This window comes from Pelophylax lessonae (genome assembly GCF_965119305.1).
Source record: "Pelophylax lessonae genome assembly, chromosome: 4".
NCBI lineage: Eukaryota > Metazoa > Chordata > Amphibia > Anura > Ranidae > Pelophylax > Pelophylax lessonae.
The window spans coordinates 659373810-659385593 of record NC_138771.1 but is presented as its reverse complement, the minus strand read 5'-3'; the positions used below and the strand labels follow the sequence as shown (position 1 = coordinate 659385593).

General features: G+C 45.6%; 1 protein-coding gene and 1 pseudogene across 2 annotated transcripts; both read right to left on the bottom strand.

Moving 5' to 3' along the window:
• Positions 1-2232: 2232 nt before the first annotated feature.
• LOC309553065 lies at positions 2233-3634 on the bottom strand (annotated as a pseudogene). Its single transcript has one exon. The product of its transcript is annotated as an uncharacterized misc_RNA (transcript).
• A 5405-nt stretch (positions 3635-9039) lies between these two features.
• Positions 9040-10617, bottom strand: LOC309554008 (E3 ubiquitin-protein ligase TRIM39-like; the record flags this gene model as incomplete). The annotated part of the gene is made up of 1 exon (XM_082255530.1): positions 9040-10617. One exon carries the CDS (start codon positions 10615-10617, stop codon positions 9040-9042), a length of 1578 nt encoding a protein of 525 aa, XP_082111656.1.
• Positions 10618-11784: the final 1167 nt, after the last annotated feature.

Below are 11784 nucleotides of genomic sequence, written 5' to 3'. Positions count from 1 at the left end.
TTATGAACAGGGAGTGACTGTAGAGGGGTGAAGGGTTTGTCCTCTTCCATCATAAGGCGGTCTTCTTTTGGTGGAGAAATGTAGGTGTGCTATTGTCTACATCTTTGCTCATTAGCTACTTTACAAATGTTAGAATACAGCATACAATCAGGGCTAAAAGAACTAGGATTATTAGTACTGTTACTCCTACCTGGGACGAGCACCTTCTCCCAACCCACTCATCCAGCTAAAATATTGATCCCAAGGGTCTGTAATACCTGAGTTCTTCTTCAACTCAAACAACAGATCTTCCAATTTCTTTATAGGTAGAGTAGCTTTACCATTTGGACCAGTGTTGTCAGGAATGTATGTGCAACAGGTTTCCGATTTTTTATTTTTTTTCCTACCATTTTACAGATACCTCCTTTCTCAGCTTACACCATGTCTAAGGCTATCCGGTTCTGGAGTGTCATATAGGAAGTGGGGGCTAACTGGTCAGCAATTCCCTGGAGGGCATCCCTGATGTAATTCACAAATCCCTGTTGGTTATAATATATGTAGTTAACCCAATCTACATTCTTGTTGACAGTTATTATGGGGAGCAAGCTTTTACCTGATTCCTGGCTTTGAATTCATCTGGGACCCTTACGGCATCTATTTACACATGAGGATCAAAGGTTCCAGAGTGAGCTGCTCGCTTCCTCCTGTGGTTGGGTGCTGGGTCAGTGTATTTTACTACAAAAATCAAAAGTAAACGTAACCACTTGAGTGCTGGATAAATTGTACCAAAATGTAGCGACACCATTTGTCTTAGTGATGGCCGCCTGTTGAGTACCTATTTTGGTGATAATCACCTGCTGAGCTCTTATCAAACTTATAAGAAAAAAGGATATACAGCACAATCATTGTGCTGCCGGTGTTGTAAAATTTTGTCGGAAAAAATCGGACCTCGTCACTTCCGGTGACAGAGCATCACAAAACAGCTGATAGGAGTCGTCCGTGCGCATGCGCAGAAGACATTTTTCGAGGTTTGGAAAAATTATAACAGAGAGCGGACAGCTGATTGAGAGAAGGCGGGGCTGAGGTGCGACAGAGGACGGAGGACACCGCCGCGTCATCGAGACATTAGGGAGGGAGGCACATATGCAGAGCTGGCGGAGGAGGCGGGACGGAGGTGCGGCCGTGTAATAAATGCAGGACTTTAGCGACTCCTTATGTTTTATTATCTTTAGTAATTATCGTATTATTTATCCTTCGGATTTCATTACATTTAGTATTTCTATAATACAAAATAAGAAATACTAAATGTAATGAAATCCTAAGGATAAATATTACGATAATTACTAAAGATAATAAAACATAAGGAGTCGCTAAAGTCCTGCATTTATTACACGGCCGCACCTCCGTCCCGCCTCCTCCGCCAGCTCTGCATATGACGCGGCGGTGTCTTCCGTCCCACCTCAGCCCCGCCTCCTCTCATTCAACTGCCCGTGTTACCCGCTCTGTGTTATAAGTTTACCAAACCAAGATAATGTCTTGTGCGCATGCGCATTTGAGACTCCCATAACCGGAAGTGACGAGGTCCGATTTTTTCACGGGTCCGAGAAAATTTTAGAACACCGGCAGAATCTTGTCTTCAGGAGATTGGGCTTTCTTGCAGTGAAAGGCGTGTATCCAGGTGCTTTTTCCCTTCTAGCTTGACTTATGTAGCTGTAGTCAGCAGCACCTGGAATGGTCCTTTGTATCGGGGATCAAGTGAATTTTTCCTTGTGAATTTCTTCACTAACACTCAGTCTCCTAGCTGAAGACTGTGGGTTCCAGAGTCTGTTTCTGGACCTGGAATGGAGGAAAATACTCGAGAATGGATATTAGTTAAGGCTTTAGACAAATATGTAACATAACAAGTTAACACATCAGATTGTAACTGCAACTGCTGTGGAGAGTAACAGCCAAGTCTGGGGCTGAACCAAACAAAATGTCATAGGGAGACAGGGCATGTTTCCCCCGGGGGGTGTGTCTGACACTGAACAGGGCAATAGGCAAACTGTCTGGTCAACTCATGTTAGTCTCTTGGGCCATCTTTAACATCCTATTCTTTAGAGTCCCATTCATCCTTTCTACCTTCCCACTACTTTGAGGGTGGTATGGGGTGTGTAAACCCAACTGAACTCCCAGTGCTGCCCAAATCTCTTTTGTTAGGGTTGCTGTGAAAGCTGGGCCCTGATCGCTCTCTATCACCTCTGGGACCCCAAATCAACATACTATCTCACTAAGTAGTTTTTTATCCATGGTTTTAGCTGTCATGTTTGTGACTGCATAGGCTCCTGGCCAGCCTGAGAACATGTCCACCAGCACAAGGGCGTATTCATATCGGCCACTTTTTGGCATCTGTATGTGATCAATGTGTATCCTCTGGGATGGATATAAGGGTTTTTCCAAATGTTTCTGCGGTGTCTTTTCTGTTCTCCCCGTCTTTCGTATTCTGCTCCTTTGTCCATTCCAGCTTTCTTCTGTGTGAGCCGCCCCTTGCATAGAGGCTAGGTATAGTCTGTCAGATGGCACATGCACTGCCAAAGGCATCTGCACTGGGGATTCACTCTGCTCTTCAGCCGCTTCGGCCGTTTTTCGTTGGTTTGTTGCTGCTTGTTTAGCCGCTTTATCCGCCAAGTGGTTTCCCCTGGCCTCTTGAGAATTCAGCTTGCCATGTGCTTTAACCTTCAAGACAGCCACTTGTTCCGGTAGGAGTAGTGCATCCATTAAATCTTTGATGGCAGGACCATGTTTCACCGGTGTTCCGGCCGCTGTCAGGAACCCTCTAACTCTCCAGATGATACCAAAATCACGAGCTACTCCAAGGGCGTATCTTGAGTCTGTGTAAATGTTAGCTCTTTTGCCTTCTGCTATCTTGCACGCTGCCGTGAGGGCTTGAAGCTCTGCTTCCTGGGCAGATACAGTTGGTGGTAATGCTCCTGCTTGTAGGATTTCAAATTCAGAGGTCACAGCATAACCTGTGTGGTACTTGCCTCCTTCATCTGCATATCTAGAGCCATCCACAAAAAGTGTGTAGTCAGGGTTTTCCAGAGGAATTTCACTCACTGTAGGGAGCTATGAGGTTTCCAAGCGCATCATTTCAAGGCAGTCATGTGGAGAATCATAGGGGTCTCCTTCTTTACCTTCTCCTTCTCCCCCCTCGAAAAATGGCAGAAGGGTGGCCAGGTTGAGAGTGAGACACCTTTGGAGGGTCACGTTGTCAGGAAGTAGGAGGGAGAGTTGCAGCAGTAGATGTCTGGCCGTGCACAGGTGTCGGAGTTGCACCTGATTTAAGATGGCAGCAATGTCATGCGGTGCCAGAAGAAGCAGGGGGTGTGCTAAGACAAGGACTGAGGATTTGTCCAGCAGTGCTTGGGCAGCAAAGACAGCTCTTAGACAGGAAGGACCACCCCTAGCCACGGGGTCTAAGCAGCAAGAATAGTACCCAATGGGTCTAGTCCATCCTCCATGTTCCTGAGCCAGGATCCCTGTGGCGTGGCCATTCTTCTCCGACACAAACAGTTTGAAGAGTTTCTCATAATCTGGAAGGCCCAAAGCAGGAGCTGTGGATATTGCTTGCTTCAGCAGAATAAAATTGTCCAGGGCCTCGTTTGACAGGGTAAATAGCACAGACTTGAGAGCATCATAGAGTGGTTGCATGAGGATTGATGCATCAGGGATCCACGCCCTGCAATAAAATATGAGTCCAAGAAAGGCATGCAGTTGTTTAGCTGCTTTTGGTTGAAGAATATTCTGGATTGCAGCTACTCGGTCTGATGTGATATGTCTTGTGCCTTTAGAAATGCAGTGGCTTAAAAAGGTGACAGTCTTGGAACACCACTGTATTTTCTCTTTGGAGGCCTTATGTCTTGTTCCTCAAGGTAGCATAGTAGACTTTCTGAATTTTCTTCAGCAGCAGGGTAGTCATCTGCACAGAGGAGAAGAGTCACTGTAGGGTGTTTGTGTTGCCAGGTATCAAGGACGGAGGTTATGGCTTTGGGATATTGGCTTGGAAATCTTGAACCATTCTGTATTTCTCTGGTTCACCTTTTGGGATCCGTTTCTTCACTGGGAACAAAGGTGTGTTGCATTAAGAAGTACAGGGTATCAAAGCTCCGTTAGACACAAGGGTCTCAACCTGTTTTGAGATAGCTGCGGATTGAGCTGGTTTCAAGGGGTACTGTGGTTTTCTAGGTAGGAGTGCCCCAGGTTTTAGTTGCACCATGACTGGTGGTACTTTTAAGTGATCAATGTCTTCTAAGGATAGGGGAGTATGTAGCTTCACGCCTCCTTCGGGCGTAAAAAAATGATTGAGGCCTGTAGTCCGGACTGCGAATCAGCTCCTAGCAGATTCAAGGGGCATGTAGAAGACACCACAAATCTGGCAAGCAAATCAGGAAATGTCCCCATTCGGAGTGGCTCAGTAAGGGGACAAGGTAAATTTCTTGTAGCTGCACTATCCTGTGGTATAGGGGAATTGGCTGCGTTTCTTGGTCAGGCAGACTCGTCATTAAGGCCGCTGTTTGTGATGGGGTTAAATCATCGGGTGCCCTTGTCACCTACGGTTGGTCGTCCCAGTCAGATGTGTCTTCATCACTAGCATATTGGACCTGTAATCCAGGGAGGATGGGAGTGTTAGAACAGGGAGAATTGGATATAGGCCTTTGTTAGGCCTTCCTGGTGTACCAAGATGGCCGTCTGCAGGAACTGTACTGGGCGGGGCAGGAAGTGAAGACATGACTGCACCAAGATGGCCGTCTGCAGGAACTGTCCCTGTGGGTTGTGTTTGAGTAGGAGTGGTGTGAGGATAATGGGCGGTAGGCGGAGAGTAAGGACCCTCCCCTCTATCTCTCCAGACGCCATTATAGGGCGGGGGCTTATCTGCTTTACGATCGACTTTGTGATGCTCATACATCATGCGATTTCCAACCTTGATCGTCATATTTCTTATCTTCTACAATCCATCAATCGTTATGCAATTTCTTAGCCGTTCTCACACAGCATTCCTTTCTGTTCTGTTATCAGCGTACGCTGCTACTCCTACGGTTGCTCTGGCTGCAGCCTGTCAGCACGGTTTTGTTTGAACTCACAAACTTTTGCCAACTTTAGATAACATTTTAACTGCTTTACCACCTCTCTTTTACAATATCATATGTAAGCATTCCCTTCTCCGGTTTGCTAATATGCTGACCCATATTCCTCTCCCCCCTCCGGGCCACCCAGCTCAAATCCAAGGTCCCTCACTCTTTTCTGTTCTTCTGCCACCGTCAGATGACGGCAGGAGGGGGCAGTACTGGCACTAATGGGTTAACTTGATTTGAAACTTTTGGCTTCGTGCCAATTTTCAAAATTCCGACCAGGGGTGACCAGAGCTGACCAGAGGTTCCCCTGCTGCAATAGAGGATGCCCCCCAAATATCACTTAAATACTATAATCAGATAAAAATGTAATCTGATTTGAAACTTTTGGATTGGTTCCAACAGGGTCCAATGGTCACACTAATTGCGGTAACCATTTCTGTCCAAAAATAAATTCTATAACTGTTACAGGAACAAAGATATTCAAATTTGAACCCTTTCTTGGCAAGTAGCCAATTTTCAAACTTTTGCAGCTAGGCTCCCCCAAGGCTAAGAAACCACAGGCAAAATATTATTCCTCACTAGATATAATTTTGTAGAAAATAACCTCAGAGGATCCTGCCGACTATACTAATATATGTTTTTTGTGATAAAACAGTGTTTTTATCTACTACTGCTACGCTCACTGTCAAACAAGGTAGACACAAGTTTATAAATGTCAAAACAATTGAATATTATAGAGATAATTGTATATACATATGAATGCTGGAACTGTTAGTTCTACACTGCTTACGCTGCTCACACCGCTCTCACGGGAATGTACCAGCTGCAAGCGGGGGAGTTTACCTGATAATAGCGCAACAGCGCAAGTCTCAGAAAGCCTACCAGGGACACACAGAAGGGAAGGGGGGTTGGATTGAAAAATAAAAATTTAAATTTAACCCCTTCCTCTCTCTGTCTCTCTCTCTCTCTCTCTGTTGCCCGTAGCAACCTCAAACCTGACTGGATTTATCTGTGCAATAATGTACGTTTCACAACACACACAGAACAAAACATAACTCTTGTCGTCTCTCTCTTGTCATGTGACCTCAGTCAACCCCCCGAGTAACCCGTCCCGAAGGACGTATGTTGTAAGGTCCATCTTTTCAAGGGCAGACAGCTCACTTGAATCCCAGGCACTCTTGCAACTATTCTATCAGCCTATTGAGATACACTTCAAACAAAACAACAGACACTGAAGACATTACTCTTGCCTCCCCTAGTGTCGGGTATCCTCCTGCAGCTGAGCTAAACCCTCGGGGGGTCCTTCAATCAGTCAACCCCCCGAGTAACCCATCCAGAAGGACGTACGTTGCAAATATCCGTCTTATTCAAGGGCAGACAGCTCACTTGAACCCCAAGGGCAGACAGCTCACTTGGGGACACACAAATGTAACCTTTCACTCAGGGTGGCAGACACTGAACGAACAATATAAAGCCAGCAGAAATCTTACGGCAGGTTAATAAAAACAGCCGCAGGTGAAGAATAAAAGATTACCCGCCTCTGAAACGCCCTTGGAAAGCCGCCAAGGTCCGCGGTAAGATAAGAAAGAAACAAGTCGTACAGTGGTAAGGTAAAAGTACCTACCGTACTCTCAGGGGTGCGCAAGTCCCTCTTGGTCTGTCTCATCCAGTCGCCAAACCTCCTATGCGGCTTTTCGTCCAACGAACACCTGAGGGTCCCACGTTTGGGTGCCAAAATGTAATGATTCGCGAACCTCAATCAGGCTCAAAATAGATTTCCGCTGCTGGGTATAATTATTTGGTACTTGTAGTGCATGCATGAGGAGATCACACTGACACACATTGTTCAGGTAAATGATACTTCCTGTTTATTTCTAATGTACAGCGAGTTAAATAGTTAGTAGGCAGTGTCATATGTTAGTACGTCATAAGCATAATATTAGCATAATACAAATTATTTGCAGCTTTCTGATTAGTCATGTCCATTATAAGGTAGCCCCCTTCCAGTTTATGAATGTTATCTTTTCTTGAAGGCTCTGTGCCAAAAAATCTTTTTCATACATTCCATTTTCGGTGGTGGGGGTATCTAGTAACGGCCATTTTGAGTAAGGAATTCAGAAAAAAGATATGTACATGTACAGAGAAACAGACATAGAAAAATAGACATTTTGCTTAATTCACAAGTGTTCATCACATTCCTTCACAGGCTCGGCCACACCCCCAGATCGTCCAAAATGTTTAGGGCCCCTAGGCAATAATACATATATTAGGTACTCCGGCAATGTAACATACTTGAGCACCTGAGGCTGGGACATAGTTGGGGACCCACCCTGGGCAATGTGATATATTTGTGTCCCCAGGCCATGTGACATATATGGGGTCCCAGGTAATGTGACATATTTGGGGACCCTTGGAAAATAATATATTTGGGCCCCCAGTTGTCCTTGGAGCATTCCAGAAAGATAAAGTAACAGATTTATTAATGTTCTACTTTTCCCTTAATATATCCCTTCCTATTCAGTGCAGAATGTGAGACTCGGAGCAACCAATCAGATGGTGTGACTGTTAACAGCACTGTGATGGATATTGCTATTCAGTGTGTCCCCTGGTCTCACCCTCTTTGATTTCCCCTTTATTCTACATATATCACCAGCCTAATGAATGACGTGTCTTTGTAGAATATTCCCATTGTCAGTAGACATGTCCTGTCCTGCTGACAACATTTAACATACCTGCCAACTGTCCCGTTTTTGCCGGAACAGTACCGGCAAATAGGACCCTGTCCCGAGTAATTTAAATTGGCCCGGCTGGGCGTAAATGCCCGATACGGGCAGCCGGGGCCCATAAAAAAAATAGTTGCGGGCCGACATCGTAACATCGCATGCACCGTTCCGACGCCTGCAGGGCTCTGGAAAGCTTGTACAAGCTTGGCTGGGCAGGCGCATGTACAGTTACGTAATGGTGCCACCTGGCGCCATTTTTAAATCAAAGGCACTCATTCTTGGCAGCGCCTCGCCGGCCACCACAATCAGCTGGAGAGCAGAGAAGAAAATTCTATCGCCCCCCCCCCCCCCCCCCCACAACTAAGAAAATGGTTTTGGCTGGTAATCTGATCTCTTTTAGTGTAGATGGCATAGAATAGGAAGAGGAAAGGAAGGAGACGTGATCACATACAAGCCCATGACAGTGACTGCATTGCATGACAAGCCCATGATATTTGCCAGATTGTCATGGCATAGATCAGCCTTTCTCAACCTTTTGAACACAGAGGAACCCTTGAAATAAATTTCTGATATCGGGGGAACCCCTGCTAAATATTAAAAATCTACAACTCATGACACATTAGTGTGACAGTCATTGGGAAGAATGCATCTTACTCTTGTCATCGTTGGGAAGAATTCCCCCCCTTACAGATAGTTAAAAGAAACAATGGTGTCATTGGGAACTTGTCTGAGGCAGAAATTGCTCAAGGAACCTCTAGCAACATCAGGAGGAACTCTAGGGTTCCACGGAACTCTGGTTGAGAAACTCTGCATTAGTGTGACAGTCAGTGGGAAGAATGCTCTTTACTCTTGTCATCATTGGGAAGAATTACCCCCCTTACAGGTAGCTAAAAGGAACAATGGTGTCATTGGGAACTTATCGGAGAGGCATTATTTGCCCATTGCTCAAGGAACCCCTAGCAACCTCAGGAGGAACCCTGATTGAGAAACCCTTGCATAGATAGATAGAGGAAACACCTATCCTCACTGATCAATAGGAACATGTCCAGCAGTTGAACAGATATTGTATCCATTCACAGTGTTTAGTAATAGAAGGAGAAATCTCACTTATATTTATTGTAGAAAAGCCTGAAAGACACCAACTGAAGCCTCACCCACTGCTTTAATCCATTTGTTGAATATTCCACCAAATCACATCTCTCCTCCCTGTGACATCGCTGGAGTTTTCACATGTCCCGATTCCCCCCACATATCTTTACACACCCTCCCACTACCCATAACCCAGCATGGAGGGGCTCAGTGAAGGTGGTGGTGAAGGTGTGGAGGTGTCGGATGGGGTCACAAAGATCATAAAAGGAGATCCGCCCGGCCTCATATTCGAGATATATTCTGACTCTGTTACTGGAGATATTGGTGGGCAAAGGGATTTGTTTATTGTCAGGTATCACCCCATACTCATTTCCAGACCTGACTAAACCCCAGGACTTGTTGTTATTTCCAATCAATGACTGCCGTCCCCTCCTGGCTATACTGGGGTAACACATCCCGACTGCCCATCCATCTGATTCCCCGACATCAACTTCCCAGTAATGTCTCCCTGAGAAGAAACTCCGACTGCTCAACACCTGATAATAATCCTGAAATCTCTCTGGTGTTTCTGGACGATTCTGGTTTCTATCTGACCTGGATACAGTTTTCCTGTCATCTGATATATGTAGTTTATTATGAGCTGTGTTTGCATCCAGTAATATGTCTGCAGCTCCTTGTATATAGAAGTATACATTTACCTCTGTTATTATATCAGATAATGTGTGTAATGTGTGTGATATCCCAGCCACATCCAGACCCCCTCCATCATGGAGGAGTTTCTCATGTCTCTCTCTGTCCTCATTATCTCCATCCTCAGTATCACACAAGTCACCTGTGTCTGATTCCTGTAAGACAGTCAGTGGATCCGTCATGTTACACAGCTCCTCAATGTCCGCCATCTTCCTGGACAGCTCCTCCTTCTTTATTTCCAGATCCCGGATGGAGATGGAGATCCGCTCTGTCCGCCCGGAGATCTCCCTCAGGATTCTCTTCTCCAGGTCTTCCAGACGTCTCCTGAGATCTCTAAACAGGGCAGTGACTCTCTCGGTGTCTCCAGCTGCTTCTTCTTCTACTTTCCTCCTGTGTTCCTGCAGACTCTGGACTCTTTCCTCCGTCTCCTCTCTCTTTGTCAGAAGTTTCTGCAGAACATTCCTCAGTGTCTCCTTCTTCTTCACAAAAGCCTCATCCAGTGACTCCATCTCATGTCCTTTATGTCCTCCAATCATACAACAAGACATACAGATACAGGTCTCATCCTCAGTGCAGTAATACTCCAGCATCTTCTTATGGACGGAGCATTTCCTGCTCTCCATGGACAAGGTGGGGTCACATAAGACGTGTTCTGGGGACTTTTTATGGGCTCTCAGGTGTTTATCACATAGAGAAACCTCACAGAGTAGACAGGATCTAACAGCAGGTACAGGAGAGTCCACACAGTGAGTACAGAAGACCCCGGACTCCTCCTGATCTGGCTGAGCAGACAAGAAAGTCTCTGCTATGTTACGCAGTGTTATGTTCCTCTGCAGTGAAGGACGATCCTGAAACTCCTCTCTGCATTCAGGACAGGAATATCCTCCAGACCTCTCCTGTGTATCCAGCACACGATTAATACAGGCCCGGCAGAAGTTGTGTCCACATCTCAGCATTACAGGATCTGTATAAATGTTCAGACAGAAGGAACATTCCAACTCAGCTCTCAGATCAGCAGACGCCATCGCTGACCGAGGAGAAAAATGACAATGAAGGGCTCGGACTCTGGGGCAGAATAGAGGTGGTCACATCCTCCTAATCAAAGTGAGGCTGGGCCATGTCTATAATATTTGATCAGAGTTTAGAGTACAGAGGAGGGAGGTTTTTCTTGCAGTAATAAAGATAATCGTATTTCCCAACATTAGACGAGAGATAAAGATTAGTATAGAGGAGAAATACGGAACACTAAGTACACTGAGGTGAAAGGTGGACATGACTACATCATGATGAAAAGGGGCGTGGTTGCAGAGAGTCTTAAGCCTTGTACACACGCAATGAATTTCCGCCGACGAGTCGTCCGTCTTTTGTCCAGAGTGGTGTCTGTTGGTTGGAATGTGCTCTAGACTGCACACAAATTTTCCCGTACGACAGAATTCTACTTCAGAAGTGATATCATGTGTTGGATTGCTTTCTATGTGTTGTTTCATCTCTGAGCATGCCTAGTCTTGCTCAGAAGATTTTTCCCCATCGAAACCTGTACTAATGAGACGAAAATCAGACGTGTTTTGATGGTCGACAAAAATTATGTAGCCTGCACACCAGGATTTTTTTTGGCCGAAAAGTCGGAGTCAGTTGTCGGAAGCACCATACTAACAAGCCAAAATTTGGCAGATCGGTCATCGGATGAAAATTCCCGGCCGAATTTCGACTCGTGTGTGCGGGGCTTTAGTCTACTCACACTATACACTGCACACATATACTGCAATCCGTGTACCCCCAAAATATAGAGAGGGCAACCCTGCTGTACGTGATTAAATGTGCTCCTTATACTACAAATATGAACACTCCCAATTCTGATGGCTGCGAACAAATAATTGTGTTCACACAGAATACTGCAAACATATAAAACTTTGCTGTGCCTACTTTAAAGCCTTCATTTCCATTCACCAATCGTATATGCTTATGTAGCACCCTCCTAGGTAGGTGCTAGAGAAAGTATAGGTCTGGGTTCTGTCTGTCTACCAGAGGGACTGCAGGTAAATTTATATTGTTCTCAGCCTACCAGAGAGCAGGATCTGTTAGTGAGGTCTGCTCAGTGTGCTCAGGTGCAACTCAGTCTGTCGGAAGAGTGTTTCACACTGGTCCAATAGGGAGGCATATAGGACAGTGGGGAGGAAACCTGACAAATGAAT